Source organism: Polyodon spathula, chromosome 11 (genome assembly GCF_017654505.1).
Source record: "Polyodon spathula isolate WHYD16114869_AA chromosome 11, ASM1765450v1, whole genome shotgun sequence".
Lineage (NCBI taxonomy): Eukaryota > Metazoa > Chordata > Actinopteri > Acipenseriformes > Polyodontidae > Polyodon > Polyodon spathula.
In genome coordinates, this window is record NC_054544.1 from 32,706,899 (window position 1) to 32,728,466 (window position 21,568).

Below are 21,568 nucleotides of genomic sequence, written 5' to 3' on the forward strand. Positions count from 1 at the left end.
CTTAGCAGAAATCATATCTTTTTCAAAATGCTGACAGTAGTTCAAGCTTTCTGCTGCATGAAGAACATTCATGTCTATGGATAATCATTCCTGACAGTAATATATATATATATATATATATATTATATATATATATATATATCTATATATAGATATTCTTTTTTATATATATGCATGAAGATAATATATATATATAAATATATATATATATAGAATTACACTGAGGAATTATTACAATATATATACATATTTTTTTGCACTTTGTGTTTTATACTCTGCTTTAAACATACTTTCAGTGTAGCTAGCATGACCAAAAAAAGAAATGTGTGTGAAGAGCATGGCAAAATGCTATATCTCCTTGTTCCTTTGGATGTGGCTTTGGGTAGTTTCAATCTGTTACAAATATAAAAATAAATAAATAAATAAATGCAGGCTGCTGATCACAATCATTTGTATTCTAACTGATTCATTCAAAATACATAAAGTGATGTATCGTGCATTGTGTATCCACTAGTAATTCAGATAATATGCATCCCTTTTAGGGTATTCTTTTGCCTTACGGATGAATCAGTCAATTTACCATGATGTAATGATACAGTTTTAGGATATACTGTATGTGGAATAATAATTAAATCTTGTTTTGTAAGTCTTTAACTTCTTAGTATTAGTATTTTTTTTGTGACACTAGCAGTTCCAGTTATGCAATAGAGTTCATCTTTTTATATTGTTGACATATACCAAATGGGACCATATGTGAAATGCTATAAGTGACCAATTCAGAATAATCTGAGAAAACTGATACATTCCCACATGGGCAATTGTGGGACCATGAGCATGTTTTTTTTGACAAAAAATTAATTTTTGGCTCCACTTTTATTGTTACCTAATGTGACAACTATTTAAACATCATTCAATATTAATCTAAAAAAAAAAGTATCGGTAAAAACAAGTTCAATTAGTAAATTGGAACATGTTCCCTCATGAGAACATTGCCAGAAGAAATTTGAAAAGCTCATTCAGTTTGCTTACTAGACCACACACAGATACTGTGCAAAGGATTGTGTGTGCACTGACTCTCCTATAGCATAGATGTGTTCAGTTAAACTGGTAATCGCCTGCATCACTATGTGAAACATGCTGTAGTAGTAAACTAGCTCCAGTCATAATTAGTATAGGTTCTTAATGTAAGTACGGTCAACTGGTGTTAATAACGTTTAACCTTTTCTAGCACAGACTTGTTGACTATTCCAAATGGGTTAGTGACACGAACAGGGGTTTTCTCTATGGCACCCACTTTTCCTGTGGTGGCAAGCTTGCTTGAGTGAAGATATTTGATGTCTGTTACGGGACCACAGCAGCCGCTGGTCAGGCAGCATTTAAATAAATATTTACATTTATGGGGGAATTTCACATGAATTTGATGTGAGGATAACCTACAAGACTGTTCCAAAAAGTTTAACAAAGTATATTCTGTCAGTTTTTCAACTAACTCTTATATTGAATTACCGTTAACTCATTTGAAATATCAGAAGTAATTGAATAGAAAATCAGTTAAGCAGTTCCATCTGGGAAGCAGCCAGTTAATTATGGAATATTATGAAAAGGGTTATCAACTTTCCTATCACAATGATCGTGTGCTATAACTCCCATAATTTAAGCTGTTCTAATAATAATAATAATAATAATAATAATAATAATAATAATAATAATAATAATAATAATAATAATAATATTAGCCCAGGCATGTGCCACTTAGTTGACTACAACTTACTTACAAATGTTCACCATCTATTCTCGCCATTTTTGTTTCACTAATGAGAATTCTAGTTACCAACAATCTCACATTAATCACTTAAAATAGCGATTTTCAAATATGTTAGCTTATAGTTCAAATTTGTGTCAATAGAGCCAACTTATCCTTTAAGACAAGGTATGCCTACAGCAATAGAAAAAGTATATGAATAAACCTTTTAGTGTATACATACAGCATCGCAGACTCCATGAGGAGAGTAGAGTTACTTAGGATGCTTGTATGTGCCAGTTTGTATGACAAGTTATGTTATAACCACAGCAGCTTGTTCCCATTAACTTCCTGTTGCAATGGCTATACAGTATCTAACCCAAAATGTACAGATTGGGCAGAAAGCTGAAGTTTACACTTGAGAAACTAGATATATTTTTTATTATGTACCACTACTGTCCTATTTTAACTTTTATTTTGCGTTCCTTCTCATATGTAATGTCTTTGACATTGTATAGCAAGATAACATCACTTCCCTTTCAATAGAATAACAACCATTATCGAACGGGAAGAGCCCTCTCTGACCACCAATCACTGAGCATACATAAAAAGCTGCTTTATCAGGGCCCTGCTGTGAGGGGGGAAGTTCCTCCCATCTCTTGCTGAAGAGGAACTTCCTCACAGTAGCATATCGCTATTTTCGTTATCTGGATAGGACCACGTCCTGGAGACAGTCCAACCAGCTGTTTTGTCTGCTATGGGTCCCGCTCTAGAGGTCAGGCCTTATCGAAGCAACATCTAGAGTACTTGGTGGCAGATGCGATACGCTTGGCGTATGAACAGACGGACTCCCCATTACCGGGGGACATTACGGCCCATTCTACCAGGGGCCAGGCAACTTCGTGGGCTTTCCTTCATGGCGCCTCCTTAGATGAGTTACGCAATGCTGCGACATGGACAGGTAGTCAGACATTTGAGCGTTTCTACTGCCTTGATGTTGCAAACTGAGCGAGACCCTCTTTGGGCTCTAGGGTGTTGCAGACGGCATGCCCTTCGGTGTCATGTGGGCTCTGAGGCTATCGCGGTGAGGCTGTACTGTCTGTAATCTGGAGCCACAACAGCTTTGGTACAGCTTCCCATTCGGTAATGGTTGTCATTCCATTTAAAGGGAATGTTAGGTTATCACCATAACCCTGGTTCCCTGAAAGAGAATGACAACCATTACCCTCTATATAATAATCCTCTATAGCAAGTTTGGTAAATCAGGACTTTAAAACATCAAAAACAAATTTCACTGAATATGTTAACATACATAATTTATTTACAAAAATAGTCTACCTCAAGGAATACTTCAAACTCTGGCTGCAAACATGCAACATCATTTTTTGTGATTATAAGGGTGGGAAACGTTCTGAAGTAGTTCTTTGAACTTAACGGCTAAGTGTTTGAATTAAAAATGCACCATGTAGGAGCACGTTCTAACCTCTCAGATTGTTGTTCACTGGTTGTCTTGTACTGCTCCAGACGCATGTTCAGGGTCTGTAAATCCACTAGCAGTCTCCTTTCTCGCTCTACGCTGCCCCGATAAAACTCCACCTCAGCCTCCATTGCTTTGACTTTCTCTTCCATCAGCTTGAATTCGTGATGGATCAGGTAGCTGACTCCACAGTACTTACATACCGTCTCATCAGGATCCATCTACAAATCAATCAGGAACAAACGAAAAGTGAGGGCCATATTCAAAAGAAGCTGTTTCAGTCTCATAGGCTTCCTGACAAACAGGTTACAACTTGCTTCCTAGCCCTAAGCTTAAATGTGAAATCCCTCAATGCACAGTACTTTACACTGTATACTTTTGCTTTACAAAGCTTGACATTTTTTAATGTATAAAGAAGCTGTACAGCATGCAGCTATGAACCGAGGGCCTGTTCTTAGGAGCATGATGACATTTAAAAGTAACGCTTTTTTCCATCGCACTGGAAACAGTCAGAAATCACTAGCGTGGGATGTGCAAAAAAACATCATCTGCATTCATAACATTTTAAAATAGAATCAATCATAACCTGCATCTCTACTATGGCAACCACAAATGCTACATCCTGGTTTTAGCTAATGATTTATGTTTCTAACATAGAAGAGCACTCTTGACCACATAGTTTGTTACAATTAAACCTGCACCTTTTTCTTCTTAACTGTAGGAAACCACCAAAATAGCCAAAAAGCAAACATACAGCATCAGGGAAAAACAGTCTATACAAATTGTCATTGACATTATTGTGTACAGGTCATATACTGCGTATTAGTCTGCTGACATTTTGTCTGTTGACTTATTGTTCATAAAATAAACCCATTCCAGTATATATAAGAGGCATCCATTTCAAGGAGATATTGCACTTACTCTTCCACAAGTTTTGATCACAGAAGCATAGCTAGGGGGCCCCAGGCTCTCTCCTAACCAGAGCCTGCCTATGCATTCCTATCACCTACTAACAGTGTGCTTGGATGGCTTGAAACTTTTGGGTTTATTAGTGGTAGCAAAGTGGCAGTAAATCTGGTTTTAATATATTCTTTTTATACCATTAGCCTAAAGCAAGCCTGCAGAATTTAAATGGTACAAAATGAAATGCCAGGAAAGGATGGGTCATGAAACAAAGGTGATCCTCTGCATAAATAAGGGTGCAGCAGTGAAACGAGCTTTTAGATTTCCATTTAACCTGCATACTAAAATTATATTGCTTTGTAGCAACAGTAAGTGATATTATGTAATGCAGATCTTAATTTTAATTAATGTCAGTGCAAGTCCATTATATATTTTAGAAGTGTGCAGGCAGTACTAAGAATAGGACCATTCTGTAGGATGGCAAGCCACTGTTAGAATTCTGAAATTTCAAAATCTGGGTTTGGAATTATCCTCCATACAGTATTTTGCATTGCTTACAGTATACATTTCTGTCTACAAATTATACTTACATATAATGTGTTGTGAAATACAAAATCTGACATTATTGTGCATGGAGCAACTAGTTAATAGCTTTTTGGGCTACACATGTTTTCTGTTTGCATTGTGGTTTCTGTTATGTCCTGTTTGCTGATACAGGGGGTTGACATTTCAGTGAAAGATAACACTGTCTTGACGGCCGGTTGGGCTCTATCTGCTGCTAAGCAGAGTTGGGGTAACTCGCTACTGTAATAACATTACTTCTGTCAATAACGAGATACTATAATACATTAGATTTTTAATGGGTAATATATATATATATATATATATATATATATATATATATATATATATAATATATATATATATATATATATAGTGGCTCTCAAAAGTATTCACCCCCCTTGGTCTTTTCCACATTTTATTATGTTGCACCATGGAATCAAAATGGATTTAATTAGTTTTTGCCACTGATCAACACAAAAAAGTCCATAATGTCAAAGTGAAAAATAAAATCTACAAATTGTTCTAAATTAATTGCAAATATAAAACAGAAAATAATTGATTGCATAAGTATTCACCCCATTTGCTATGACACACCTGAATAAATTCTGGTGCAACCAATTGTCTTTAGAAATCACATTAGTTTAATGGAGTCCACCTGTGTGCAATTAAGGTGTTTCACATGATTTCAGGTTAAATACACCTGTCTCTGGGAGGTCCCACAGTTGGTTAGTACATTTCCTAACAAAAACTACATCAAGAAGACGAAGGAACATTCAAAGCAAATCCGGAATAAGGTTCTTCAAAAGCACCAGTCAGGGGTAGGATATAAGAACATTTCCAAGACATTGAATATCCCCAAGAGCACAGTAAAATCCAGAACAGGATCTGGGCGAGAAGGGCACTAGTCAAAGAGGACACCAAGAGGCCTATGGCAACTCTAAAGGAGTTAGTCTTCCACGGCTGAGCTGGGAGACACTGTGCATACGGCAACAATAGCCAAGGTGCTTCACAAAACTGTCCTTTATGGGAGAGTTGCAAAAAGAAAGCCATTGTTGAAAAAACTCACAAATCTCGGTTAGAGTTTGCCATAAGGCATGTGGAAGACTCTGAGACCAAGTAGAAGAAGATTCTATGGTCTGATGGGTCCAAAATTGAGCTTTTTGGCCTGAACGCTAAACGTTATGTTTGGCGCAAGCCTAACACCGTACATTATCCTGAGAACACCATCCCTACCATGAAGCATGGTGGTGGCAGCATCATGATATGGAGATGCTTCTCTGCGTCAGGGCCTGGAAAGCTCGTGAAGATATAGGGCAAAATGGATGCAGCAAAGTACAGTGAAATCCTGGAGGAAAACCTGCTAAAGTCTGAAAGAGATCTGTGACTTGGGAGAAGATTCATCTTCCAGTAGGACAATGACCCCAAACATACAGTCAAAGCCAAACTGGACTGGCTTAAAAACAAAAAGGTCAATGTCCTGGAGTGGCCCAGTTAAAGCCCGGACTTCAATCCAATTGGAAAGAGTTGAAAATTGCTGTTCAGCAAAGCTCCCCATCCAACTTGATGGAGCTTGAGCAATTTTGCAAAGAAGAATGGGCAAAAATTGCAGTGTCCATATGTGCAAAGCTAGTAGAAACTTCAAATAGACTCATGGCTGTAATTGCTGCCAAAGGTGCCTCTACCAAATATTGAACAAGGGAGTGAATACTTATGCAATCAATTATTTTCTGTTTTGTATTTGTAATTAATTTAGAACAATTTGTAGATTTCATTTTTCACTTTGACATTATGGACTTTTTTTTGTGTTGATCAGTGGCAAAAACCCTACTAAATCCATGTTGATTCCATGTTGTAACACAATAAAATGAGGAAAAGTCCAAGTGGGGGTGAATACTTTTGACAGCCACTGTGTTTGTGTGTGTGTGTGTGTGTGTGTATATATATATATATATATATATTGTAACGGATGTAGCAGGACAGGGGGCCTGCAAATCCTAAGGATGTTTGTTTGTTTATGGCAGGGACGGGGTTAAAAAGCCTCCCAGCCAAGCTAATTGTTTAATGTAATTGTTAATTGTAAATTATCACCTGCACCTGGCCATTATTGATAATTAGAGCCAGGTTCAGGGTTTAAAAGGAGTGCAGCCAGTCTGCTCGAGGCTGCTGCTGTGGAGTGAAGAGCCCGACTAAAAGTCGTTAATGTCTGTTTTAAAACCTACGTTTGGTTTTATAAAAAAATGTATTAAAGTGTTTTGGTGTTATATGTCAGGTAAGCGGCTTACCTGTCCTGCAAGTTAGACAGAGTCCTGCATAAGTGTAGTGAGTGCTCAATAAGAGTTTGGGTTTTGTTTTGTTTATTTGTATTGTGAATAAAAGTGTGCATAAGTGCTGAAAATTCCAGGTTGTATCTCTGAGTCACGTTTTTAAAAGGGCAGGAACCCGAGCTATGGCAAGCCTGTTCACAAAATATATAAAATCATTTTAATGGAATCAGGCATATACAAATAATAAAAGCTGCTTTGCCAGCATGTGAATGAGTTTGAAATAAAGGTTGCCTCCCTCAGCAAGATTAATGTACTTTCTACTCTGAGTAAATAATGCAATCTTGGAAAACAACTTGATTTATTGAGCTTCTCAACACAAACAGCCAGCTCAGCACTTCAAGCTGGCGAATCGTGATTAAATAGAAACTTTAAATTCTTAACACTGCTTGAGCTTCCATGTAAGCTAGTGTTAAAGCCGTAGTTTAACTGCAGGCAGAGGAAGGTCAATTTCATTCGAGTTGTTTTGTGCTACTTTTATTATGCTAAAAAGGGTTATTCCTTTCAGAAATATGTACTTTGCTTTACTTCCCACTCATTTCAAAATAGAGCTTCTGTACCATTACGGATCAGTACACAGTGTCTTGGAATAATTGTGCCTTTCACATTTATTATGTTCCTTCACTTTTTTTTTTTTTTTTTTTTTTAAATCATAAGCTATCCATTTTAGGGGTTATAATGTTAACAGTGTCCTAGGGCTAAAAGTACTTTGATTTAATTAATGATGTTCCCTCAACCACAAATGGATAATGCAGGTCTCTTTGTCCAGAATATCATGTGCTTCTGAGGCGCTGGTCAACAGGAACACATTGCACTGAATTAATTCCCCAAGCATCAACACTATTCATTCTCTATTTAGTACTCTGAGGGAGGAAGGCTTATCCGCATTACAGTAGCACGGTACTGTATTAAGCCATTGTGGTGATCACTGAAAACATCCTTTGAAAACAGAGCATTTTCAGTGAAAAACAACCTATGAATAGATGTGATCTGTTTTCAAACATATAACATATCAACTTCAACTAGAAGAATAGATATGAAGCTGATTAGCCCACGTTATACAGCATACAATTGTTTAAGTATAGAATGCTTTATTGTTAAAATGCTGGCATTATTACAATCAAAAGTCTAAGGCCCTCAAGTCTAATACTGTTAAACTTGGCAAGATAAAAGAGAATCCATTGGAAATAAGGCATAATGTGCATAAATTAGACTAACATATTGAGTGTGCTAATATTGGCAAATGCATGCTGATTATTTAAGAAACAAATAATATTCTAAATAGCTGGAGAATTTTTGTTACTGTTAATATACTGTATGTTAATTATTAAACACAAGAACTTTAAATAGCTTAAGCACAGTTTTCAATTCATAAAAACAATGTTATTAATATTTTGTATCCTTGTGGTGCACAGAATAGCTATGCAAAGGTACAAGAGGCTTTCTTTACATACCAAAGGCAAAACATTTGCACTTTAAATCCCACAAAAACTTTGCTTGGATTGCATAACTGACAACCATGAGGACATTGATTCTCCCATGATATTATGTTTTGAAAAGACATTCTCACAGTGTGCCATATGAAGTGCCAACAAAGGTTTAGTAGATTGGCAATGCACATTAAGGCTAAAATCACAAGGTCCAAGAGTCAGCTAACAAGTTTTGAAAAATATTTTGATGAGATTATCTTCCATTTCTAGTCCTTGTGGGTACCTTGCCATAGAACCGATTTAGTATGACATATTCAATTAAAATGTATTATGTTCTGCCTTCCTGATCTACGCAATAAAACATGTCTTGCTTGTATTTCTATATAGTTTGGGTATAGTACTTCAAAATTAGTTATCTACAGAGACACAAGCATAAATAGCCATTTTCGTGCTCTGTTGGCAGTTGATTTTTCTTAAAATTGGTAATTGCTACACTTAAACCTACTGCATGTCACAACTGTAATTTATAAACCTTACACTGATTTAATCTTGTTTTGTGCAATATGTCCAATAATCACTAAGACATAACAGGAGGTTAACTTGAACACTCAATCATAATTTGAGAGGTAAAACTAATAGACAATTCTTACATCTAACTCAGAGATAACAATGCCTGGAAGGCAGTAAATGTATTGTTTATCTGCCTGACAATTTGTCTCAGCCTTCCCATTCTAAACATCTTCAGGAAGGACAATAGCACCAGGAGAAAGATCAGGGCAGGGGCGAGTAACAGTTATTTATGATCATCTTTGTGGTACCCCTGCAAGCAGTGACCCAGTACTAACTTGCACTGTTCAAGGGAACATTTAGATTTCCGTGACTACTGTATGGGGATTATCAGCATTTGACAATAACACAATTTCCACTGATTTCATGATTTTCTACTTAGACCTCCATCTGAATGAATGAAAATTGCAAAAGAGGGTTAAACTAATTATTTTATGCACAATGAATTACTTTAACATGTTCTGTGCGAGTGTCGATTGCCTTTTATCATATGTAAAATGTGGAAGAAATGGATTACGTTAGCTAAATAAGCTCTTAAAGCATTTTAATCTGCCTTACTTGTTTAAAGGCTAAACAGTGATATAAAGGGCCATCCCGCTCTATACAACTGCTCCATGTGACTAGCAGTAAAGAAAAATGGCACTACCATAAAGTGTTTCCTTGACAAGCAAACGATCATCAAAAAAGGATTCAGTGGAATTTGTGAGTATGTTTTTTTAGATTTTACAGAGATAAAGGACCCCCTATTGTGATCACCAAGTGGGTGGCATTAATACAGTATTCACAATATTGTTTGCATATTCATAGTCTGATTTATAAATGCATTTTATTTTTTTTAAGATAAAGGTATACCTTAGTTCAATTCACAGTTTGGCTATTTCTCCTAAAAAATAAACCAAAATATTTATCTGTGGCTTATTACAGTAGCATCATACGTTTGATACCTTTCTGTGGAGAATCACCCATCTGTGTTTTTATCACACTTACATAAAAGTGCTTCACTAAGCATACAGTATGTAAAAATGTAAGTATGACAATGCAAGCTTAGCATAGCCCTGCAGTGGATAGCACATATTTTAAAAGACTTTACAATATGTAAGTCGACCACTAAATTAATTGATACTACACAGGAAGCAATTCACCTTAGGCAGGGGTTTGAATATTTTGTACATATCCCTGACCAAACTTGACATGTAAAAATGTAAGTGTGACATACATATGTACGTACGTATCAGGACAGACAGATATCTATATTTCTGACTGTGATTCGTCCAAAATGAAGTGTCCAAACCAGGCTTAATCACAACTGGAAAAGCAGTATCTGTACATGCAGAAACTCTAAAGTGTGATACCTACGCTACGTAGAGACCAAACATCTCACATATTTTATTGATCCATTTTATTGCCCAGTAAAGAAGCAGCAGAGGTCTGGTCATTTTATGTATGAAACAGAGCATAGGCTTGGTGGTCCAGTGGTTAAAGAAATGGTAACCAAGAGGTTCCCAGTTCAATCCCAGCCACTGACTCACTGTGTGTGACCCTGAGCAAGTCACTTAACCTCCTTGTGTGCTGTCCTTCGGATGCGATGTAAAACCGAGGTCCTATTGTCAGTTACTCTTCAGCAATAGCTGCTGATGCACTCCCTACTGGTTTTGGATAAAAGAGTCTGCTAAATGACTAAATAATAATAATAATAATAATAATAATAATAATAATAATGGAGTGCTTCATGTCTAGGAACTACTACTCCACCATAACTTGGATCACATGGTTTATTGGGACCAGTTTATTTTAATCTTATGCATAACCAATACGGATGACTAAAATGTCCAATTCTATGTCTATTTACTTATTTATTTTTTGTATACATTGTCTAAAGTTAACTGCTTTAAAAAGCCCCTGTTTGAGATACATATATTGGCCACTGACATGTTGGCAGAAGCTTTATGTACCTTACAAGAAAATGTTTATTTAATTTCTCAACACAAAGTTTGCAATGGTATCTAGATCATAATGTCCTACTTTGGTATGAGCTCTGGATTAGGCATCGGGTTTCTAATTCCCTGTGAATGCAATGCAAGCTAGAACTGCTTTGGCATATTTTATACTTAACTTTTTTTCTTTTTTTATATATATATTCTAGGACAAAAAAAAATGAAAAATTGAAAAAGATTAAAATATTACCTGCTGAATTGCAACAGGTAAAGGGTGACTCGGCGTGTGATTTTCCATGTCTTCTGTGGTATTAAGCACCAGCTGTTTCGTGTATGAAAGGTGGTTAGAAAAGGCTCTCCTGTAACAAAGCACAACAGAATGGAATTCATGCAACTGCGTTAGCGGTGTTTATTAATAAGTATCCCCGCACTTAAATCCATGTTTTCTTCACGTTCCACCCATAACTTTTAATGCGGTCTAGTTCAATTTATTAGTTTAACGTGGTCACTTAACACAGTATGTTACATGGAACTCTTGAAATTATTTTGTCCACAGTTGCCTCCCTAATTATGGGGGGCGGGGACGGAAGGACAAATTAGAATCTCTCTCTCTCTCTCTCTCTCTCTCTCTCTCTCTCTCTCTCTCTCTCTCTCTCTCTCTCTCTCTCTCATAAACAAAATCGTGCTTGTTAATAAAACAGCACAATATAATTTGTCTTGAATTGCTGGAGTTTGTAGGCTGATGGTTATATACTTTACACAAACGTATTCGCATAGAGTTTGTTATTATCTTTTTGCCTTTCATAGTAACTAGGACTATCTAAGATGTATCAATAAGTTGTGACACTTACCGGTTTGCAATTTTTTGTTGAATAAAATCGATCAAGTACGTAATACTGAATCTGTTTAGCTCTCTGCACTTTCAGTCAGCGCCATGCCCATGACCCAAGCGACTCCTGAAACTATGGCAACTACGCTCGCAACATACGTAGCACGTAAGAATGATGGACGCAAGACCAAACCGAGGGTGGACAATTCAACAGCAGTATTCTGTGTAATGACGGGGAAAGTGCACGTAGAAGAGTTTGTGAGCTTCTTAGCTGTATCGTCTTAACTATGCACAATTGACAGACTATCACGCTGGTTAAGAATACAGCGCTGGGGTAAAATAGTTGTAATTTTTATTTAATTTTAATAGACGTGGTCGTTGCGTGTTTTTTCACAGGCGTGGGGTTATGTGATGTCGGTTAGTTGTGAATACTGTTTGTGTGTCGTGTTCGTCTCTTGTCAGAGTCGTGTAGACCCTGACTCAGGCAAATCGTGCCATTCACGTTCTTTCTTACGTGGATTAACTTTTTTTTTTTTTTTTTTGTACAAAAACGAATGGAATGTGCATTTAAACGAGTTACGATGTGCCAGTGTCAAAGTGAATCCTCAATCTGTTTAACCCACGCAGTCTGCCTGGGTCACTGACAATACTGCTAGAAATGCATAGATTATTGACTTCGTGACACTGTAGTGCAGAATTAATAATGTCAAGATCAATTCTGAAATGTAACTCCTGACATGTACATGTAAACTTTCCAGACGTTTAGCTTTAGAAAACCCTCATTTAGGAGCTAAGTGTACATGTTAAGAAACAGTTATCAAATAGTCGACTACCCGTTCTAAAAACGGGTTTATTGTGTTCGCAGTTTAAGTGCAGCAAACAAAATTGTACGATTCAGAATATTCATAAAAACATGTTGTTCGTCATGATGAGATCTATGATTAAATTACAATATATTGCAATAATTATAGCCATAATTAAAATATATTTGTTTAACATGCTTTTGAAATATTTTTATACTGGAAAAAGCAAACATTAAAGCTTAAAATAAAGTATTACTTTGTTCTCTTTTTTCAGTTTTTACATTAAACTGAGGCTATCAATTTTGTTTAACCTAATTAAAATATGTAAAATGCCACAGCTAAAATATGAACAAAACAACAACGTGGTTTATTTTCCTAATTGAAGGAATTATAGGCATTGGCTTTTCCTCAAGCCTTTAATTCAAGCACGCTATGAAGAGATGAATGAGGCAAATTGGGAGCCAGGGAGTGGGTTGGGTAACGTGCAAACAAGCAAGGACATGAATTACTGCACGAATGAGGCTCAGACAGCCTTGGAAAAGAAACGACGTGCACAATGGTTGCTGGCAACTTCCACTTTTACAAGCAGACCCTGAGCACGCTCAGCCAACGGGATTGTCCGTTTCTTCAGTAATGTTTGCATAAATTATCTTGAATTGTATTTGCTAAAGCTTAACTGGTCGACAATTTGTATCCCCTTCACACACCAATTGGGATTTTTTTTTTTTTTTGTACACTACAGCCAGCAGACAAAATGCACCAAAACGCGTATTTGAATTACACAGTTTTTTTTTTTTTTTTTTTTTTTTTTTTTTTTTTTTTTCCTGTTCTTCCTATGAATACAGCTTTGAGCCTCGTATTGGTGCTTCCTTAATTATTAATTAAATAAATTTCCTTCATGGGTATTTTATTGCTCGTTTTACACTCATTTTAAATAGTTATTAATTTGTTTTTGCGAAGAAGAAAATATTAAAGTAGTTCATGCTTAGTCTTCATTTGTGTACGTATGTATTTATTGTACCTCTGGTCATAAACACCAAAGTAATGCTCAGCGCCTGCACGCAATGTAGTCTAGCCTTTCGTGTCCACCTCTTCAGATACTAACGGGATATCTCGCGCATGACCCTTCTATGTAGTAAATGGCAATAGCGTGACTGCTTTAACTGTTAAGAGGAAAGCCGATCAGACACCTGGCGCAATTCTGCAGTTTGAGATTATGTCATTACGTTCAGCAGTCACGAAAGCTCAAATACGCACACGAGGTAGCGTCTGCGAAAGGCACACAAGCAAATTAGTTATTTAAAAAATCAAATAACACATTCTTGATTCGTTTGTGTTAATTTGTATTGCGTTTACCGTGATAAAGACGACTTCCAACTCAGCCTATAGTCTGAACCCAATTTCTTTGCACGTTATTGCTTTTACTGCTTGTGGAGTGTGTTTGTGCGTGAGTGCGTGTGTGCATGTTACTGCCTCATAAGGATCGCATGAGAAACGCAGGAAAGGCTCCGGCGCCTCTCACGCCACGGCTCTGTGTTCACATTTGAGTTCTGAATGTCGTGACAGTTTTGTGGGATATCGGTTTAAATTACCACAATGTGACACTGAATCAAGGCAGTCACGCAGCAACGAGGCAGGGGAGGGAATGCAAATCAGCAATATTAAACTCTTTACATCAAACCAAGGCTGGGACTGTTAATGTTTTATGAAGAAAAGACAGAAACCTCGCACCAGGGTGGGGATCAAAGGGATGATCCGTGCACTGTTTTTGAAACTGAAATCACTTATATGTATACAGTACCAGATGTGTGTCGTGGGCCGGCAATTTATATATATATATATATGATTTTGTATTTGTTTTTTCAATTAAAAAACGACATACTGTAGGTTCATTTCTCTGTATAAAAAGTGTACAGTAATGCAGTAATGCTCATTTCAAGCTATATAGTGACATTTACTGAATCTGAAAATAAAACACCAGAATGAAGCCGCCTTTTAGTGACTGCTTGCTTATACTATAGCTTCAAAAACCTCTGCTGTGGGTGTTCAAATGGTATCTCTTGTTTCATCACTCTAGACAGTGTGGTGTGTTTACTTTTCTCTGTAGAATGAACAAATCATCTGGCAGACCTTAAACATATATACAAATGGTTTTTAATCCACTTATTGTTGTAACACCTGTGGAGACTTCTAGGTGTATGCATTATCTTACAGGTAAAGAAAGGGAAGAGTCAATTGTGATGCAAGTTGATTGCAGTGAAATGCAGTTTCTGCATCATACATGAGTTATGCCTCCCTGTCGGTAGTCAGTTTCCCTCATGTTGAAACTATGCAAAGGTTGTTAACAAATTATTGGTTGGCAGGTGCTTCCATGCCAAATGGTTCACAAATTATCTGTGTTTCAGAAAGAACTCCATACAGACTGATCACATTGAATCATCCTGACATCCTTGACAGTTTTAGATGGAGAGTGCTTGATGACTATTTAGTGCACTCATTTAGATCAGTCACCTCTCTCTGTGGATTTGATAGTTTTTAATTGCATGAGTTATTAGAAGGCTAGGTCAGGAACTATGCGCTGGTTCACATTTGCACAGAGAAGATTGCTCTTTTGTATGTAAACTCTGTTATAAAGTGTTATCCTGCAATTAGGCAAGCATGAACACATGATTTCAGTAACTGTGAAACTCAAGACTCAATTGCTAAGCATTATCAGTCTTCCAGAACCTGTTTCTGGCATTCCCTTAGAAATGGCTACCCAACCACAAATCTGATTGATGTTGTGATCACTCTGTTAGGGGTTCAGTGTTGCCTGGGTTACGGTGCATAATAATAACATTCTTCCTCAGTCTCCAAGGCTCTTCTGATTTCCCATGGACCATTTAGTATACTGGGTGGCTATTATCATTCCTTACAAACACAGTGAAACAAAGCAGCTTCACTTTCATATACAGTGCAGTGACCTACTTGTCAACCTTCCAGTATTTCTGATGCAGTATTAATATGGAATTGATAAAAACTGCGCTGCATGTTTTGTCTGACAGAAGTAGTTCATTCACATTTTTAAACTGCTAATAAGAGTCATTTTGCCACAAATACCTGCTGTTTCTTCTATTTCTTTGTTTCTTATTTGTAGGACCTGAAATAGTTTATTCAAACAATTGAGCAAGCCAGGCCACACACAACCACACACGCAAATTTAAGGTCTACCATATAACCCTCAAGTAAAGAATTATGAGCTGTGCACTGGTTAAAATGGTACTGACAAAACCTTATTCATTAAAAAAAAAAGAAAAAAAAGATAATCATACATATAGGTTCGAATAACGTGTCTTTTGTGAAACGGTCTTATTTCCTATTAGTTAATAATTAAACTTCAATAGAAGTTATAATAACGTCTTCTTTGTACCTTAGATCACAGCTATAGAATCTACGATAAAGAGGTATATATATATATATATATATATATATATATATATATATATATATATATATATATATATATATAATTTTTTTTTTTTTCAGACAGAAAACTAAAGATTAACTTTTGGTGGTCTAGTACACTTTTGTTGTAGCTAGCACATTATACATTATTTTTACTGTTCGTAGAGAGTAAATACCCAAGCCTTGTGCTATTGTGTTTATGTTCATGGACATTATCTCTTAAAGCCTGGAGCAGGGTTTATAAAGGGTGGAGCAACATACCACCCTCCTTTTCAATTTCTTGTTTTGTTTTATTAGGCAGCAATCCAAAATGGTAAAAATGGCATGATTGAGCCTGTAACCAACAACTGGAACATTAATATTATACAGCTTTGCAAAAGATCAACTTCTCATGTTGGCTTGTGCTATAACACTGTAAAGGGATTTTTTTAATGCCCATAAGAGAACGTTTGTTCCTGTTTCCAAACCATTTTTGTACAGTGAGTTTAAGTGCCAAAATATACACACAATAAATGGATGTTCTTCCCCAGCTAGACCACAACGTGTTAAAATATATCAGTACTGTGGAATAAGGTATTTGCCAGGACTAATACTCCTGTATGGAGTGTGGCTTACTTTTTCAGAGAGGTATGGTTTTTTGATGTCTCTGAAAGTATGAAACTTATTTGGGGAGCAGATGAAACTGTGCATGAACAGAACAGGTGTGGGAAACACTGGCACTGGGCGTGTCCAAATTGCCCCTGTAAATGCCTTACTATAGATTTTATTATAGATTGGCTTCAATTTCTTTAATGGGCACTATATAGACGAATCTGGTGCTATATATGCAAGCATGGAGATTGTTTTTGAGACAATATGCTGTGTGATATAGAAACCTTTCACACAGAAAAATCCTAAACTTTTTTTTTACTAAAATATTTTAGGAAAAAATAAATAAATAAAAAAAATAACACATATATTCATATTTATAGATATTGAATATATACAAAATATATTTGTTATTAGTATCCTATCGTTCCTCAGTATTGCAGCTTCCCAACATCTAATACAAGATATTAAAAAAACGCTCTTCTTGTTTGTTATTTCAAAATTAGATTTTTTTTTTTTTTAAAAATTAAACTTTAGTGGCTGTTTCTAAACCAGGGACCAGAAGTCTAATTTAATACTAATATAACACTTTTATCTCGTCAGAAATCCTCGGGTCAGACACGGTATCGAGCAAACCAATTTCCTCCTGTGCCGCTGCATAGCTCGAGCTGAGCTGAAGAAATATTGGAGTCACATAACAGGGTCGTAGAAAATCTCTCTATCCATCATCTTGAGCTCAAGACTCAATACTGGCTGCAAGGAGGGACAGAAAAACATTAATTTTAGCTCAGCTTTCTTATTACTTACAAGTTTTGCCCCTATTCCTTTGTGTCTGAAACCATAGGCTGTTATATAAAACATGGATGTGAATCTTTTTTTTTTTCCTGTCACATTGTAATAACAAAATACAATTCAGTATTTTTCCTCTCTCTCTCTCTCTCTCTCTCTCTCTCTCTCTCTCTCTCTCTCTCTCTCTCTCACGTTATTTTCCGACCCCCCATCCCATTTGGCACAATGATGATATCCCCCCATGCTTTATGATTGAGTAGTCTGACACATGACAAATCACAATGGCATGCCTTCTTTATGAAAGTCACACACAAAACTGATGTGTAGACCCAATGTGGAAAAGGGGCTTTATTATACTGGCAAGGATTACAATTATAATGTCATTCTCTTGTTCTAAGGAAGTGACGCATAACAATGCAATCAAAATGTGAGAAAGATGATGTCTTTGGAAATTGTAGCATAACATAATTAGCAATTTTCTATTCATATTTATTCATTATTTCTTTAAAGCCATAATACAGATCACAGCACCAGAATTAAAAGGATGGATGTCGTTTACAGATCAAATGTATGTATACAGGGAGTTAAAATTATTTTGCCAGAATTAACATATCTCAGTTATAGTGAAGTGTTATAACAAATAGCATGTGTATGAGGAAAACTCTTTCAGTAAGAGGCTGTTAATGGGGCGCATCATCGGAAGCTTGGGATGATGCAAAACAGGCCCTAAGGGCGGTCACCATGGAAAAATAAAAACAAACAACATTACTGTATGCTATTGACTAACTAATAGAGTTATAATATTACACCAACAGAAAAACTGACTGATATTATACATAGTTAGGCAGTATCGAAAATACATGTAATTAAAATACGTATTTTCATTACATCTGTATTTTGTAATTTTTAATGCAAATGTCAATTTAGAAGTATCTTGTATTTTATATTGAAAATACATTTCCTTAGTGTTTTGTAATTTCAAAATACTCCAAAATAAATTGTCAGTAATAGTTCAAATATTAACCTGCAGCTGTATAAAATGTAATTATAGTAACCGTGTGTTCGATAAAAAAAAATAAAAAATCAACAATGGTGTGCTCGCTATCACACTGTCTGTCTTTCTGGAGACACCAGAAGATTCCATCAATTAATGCTTCAGGCTGCTGAAGAGTTGGGTCTTGTAGTAGAATCTTCTAGTGGGAGAAGATGACTTCTTTGTTTTTATGGATAGCAAAGATGTTTCCCAGGTAAGTATTCCCTCAATAACAAACAACAAAGCTGAGCTGTTGAAGACCCAAGGAAGGATGTGGCATGTTTAGAGCAATACCCTTTCATTAAGAAGATGTTTATATGCTTTAATACCATTCTTCCTTCCTCTGCTGCTGTTGAGCATCTGTTCTCTTGATTTTCAGCCCCCAAAGAAATGGGCTGTTGGGTGACTTCTTCCAGAAACTTGTTTTGCTGAAGGAGAACTGATAGAGAGCTATACAGTGCCACACAGGAGTCTAGTACATCTATGTGTACTGAAAACTACACTAATGTTAGACATTAAATAAACACCAACCTTATAAGTTTTCCAAAAACGAACGATATTAATTACTCCTCCTTACCCCCCCCCCCCCCCCCCCCCCCAAAAAAAAAAAAAAAAAGAAAGTTCTAAAACTTTCTGGTGTTGAAAATTGTTATTTATTTTAAAACTGCATCTTGACAGCAACAAAATAAAGATGCTTGGAACAGTAATTGTCTCTGAAGTGTCTTTTGTCAAAATGCTAATAACACATAACAACCATCCAAAAGCATTCCAAAATGTTCAGGTTCAGGCCTTATTATCTAAAATATTTTTTTTTTTTTTTTTTGGGGGGGGGGGGGGGGGGGGGGGGGGGCGGCGGATGAACTATAAATACAAAATAATAATCTGTTTTGTTTATTAAATGTATTTTGCAATTTCAAATTGTATTTTCCAAATACAAATGTATTTTGTATTGAAAATGCAGTGATTCCAAAGTAAGCTGTATTTTGTATTTTTATACATTGTTTTCTGAGTATTTTTTATTTTGTATGTAAAATACATTTCCTGAGTATTTTGCCCAACCCTGATATTATGCACGTGCATCTCTGAGTGCGACAGATTAGAAGGTATTTAATACAGGTGTTAGTGCAGTTGGGAGAAGGACTTATTGATTATCTGTCTGTTTGATTAATTTACTCTGTATGCATATATAAAGTGCTATCATAAACCAAAATAATTATTTTCAAAGCTTTACAAACCTTTTAGGAGCAGGGATGTAGTTAATTCATATCTTGGTTTGTACATTTTACATTTCATGAAGTCTTCTGTCCCACTTTGAGATCAAACTCAAAGCTTTATTCTGGCACAGTGTATGCAAAAACATTGTTTCTTGTATATTCTGTAAACCACAAGCATACCTAGGTAGTGTACAGCTTCCAAAGATAACTACCTCTTGTCATTTTTTGTAGATCATTTTGGTTCCTACAGAATGCCTGTTGGTGACACCATACGGATGTCCAGCCCTACTGAAGCAATCATATTATTCACTTTCTGCATGATAAGATTGTCTCGACCATGTCAGCCTGAGGTACTGCCATCACAAGTTATAATGCTGAACGCAGAAAGAGAATTGGCTAATAAAAAAAGATCAGTTAAGCATGTCAACAGTAAGCCTCAGGATATTCGACTGGAATTCCACCATTCCCCCACTAGGCTGTTTCTGTCTCTGGGAGCATATTTTACACTGTAGCAAGGAGAAAGTAAGTGGACTGTCTCAGTTCTCATCACAAACCAAGGTACTGTAAGCAAACTCAGTTTTCCATAAACAGATGTGTGTGAGAACCTCACATGGAAGTACAGGGAAATAACTCAAAAGATAATGAGCGTGAAGAACCACTCCCATTTCACAACTCTGTTGAATAGTTGGGCAAGGCAGTGGGATGAGTGAAGCAGCGTTACCTGTATCATGCATTCCTATGGGATTAACATCCTTTTGCTTTTCTCCACCTCAACAATGCTTTGCCATGGCTCATTCAGTGAAGCACGTACACATGCCTGTTCTTGGGCCTTCTCCAGGCAACTGCTTTGGATCACTTCAAACAGGAAATTGATGCCAGAGGGCAAACATTCATTCCTCAATCCCAGCATACAACACTTCTAGATATACTGTGGTGAGACAGACTTCCTGGAGCTTTGCTGCTGCTTGTGTGTCTCTTCATACATCTATATAAACTCCATATTATGTAATTAAAAACAGAGAATTTACTTTAATGCACACAATGCGTTTTGCTACAGTGCCTGAGAACCGGTTATGTATTCCTGTGGAAAAGCTTAGTAATTTGGGACTGAATGTATTTTATTAAGTATCTACAAGGCTTTGTTTAAGGAAAAAACAGTTTTTCCTGTGGTTATACTATGCATATATGTTATACTATATGTTATACTATGCATTTGTTTTTTTTTGTTTTTTTAATATGCTTTACTATACAGTACAGTACTTTCACTATGCTTTTACTATGGTAAAATTTTATAACGGTTGTTTCAATGGAAACCTCTTGACACCCAGTGAGAGATGAGCTACTAGAACACAGTCACCCAGTGACAAGAATACAACAAGGAATCTAAATCTGTAGGACCCCCCCCCCCCCCCCCTTGCAGGTCATATTCAGCTGGCTCCTTTAAAGGTTACTCAAAGTTCACAACACAATCCTGCCCATATTTGGCTGATTCGATTCCTTAAAGGCTTATGTTAAAAACTTTAACGGATGGAAACCAAGCAGGAATGTTCATTCGTTGCAGCTGGTCACTATTACACAATATGGACTCGAGGAACACAGGCTTGAACTTCATTGTTAGTCAGGCATCTGGATAGGCAGAATGAAGGCGAATACGGTCTATGCCTCTATAACTATTTCAACCTTTTAGTTATTAAAGGAGGGAGAGGCTTTAATAAACTACAATGCAGGTCTCCCCAGATCTCCCAGTGAGTCTGTGTGATTCATTCAAGTATTTAAGAAAACCATTCATTCAATGATCAAATATACCGAATTATTAAGTAGTAAGATTACCAGGAATTATAAAAGTTTCCCTCAATACTGTTTTTCAAACAATGACTCCAATACTCAGCATCACAGCTGGCAGAGCTCTGAACCTTTGAAGCCCTTCACTA

General features: G+C 36.4%; 1 protein-coding gene across 4 annotated transcripts in view; it reads right to left on the minus strand.

The window, feature by feature from the left end:
- Positions 1–11,894, minus strand: part of LOC121323634 (leucine-, glutamate- and lysine-rich protein 1-like) — a 46,453-nt gene extending 34,559 nt beyond the window's left edge. For 2 of the 4 annotated variants that reach the window (XM_041264804.1, XM_041264801.1), the window contains exons 1-3: positions 11,789–11,894; positions 11,188–11,296; positions 3,225–3,439 (exon numbers count right to left, since the gene is read on the minus strand). In XM_041264804.1, the coding sequence (XP_041120738.1) occupies positions 3,225–3,439; positions 11,188–11,235 (263 nt within the window). In that variant the 5' untranslated portion in view covers positions 11,236–11,296; positions 11,789–11,894. Of the gene's footprint in view, positions 1–3,224; positions 3,440–11,187; positions 11,465–11,788 lie in introns of those variants that run through there. The other 2 variants (XM_041264802.1, XM_041264803.1) reach the window with 2 other exon arrangements.
- Positions 11,895–21,568: the final 9,674 nt, after the last annotated feature.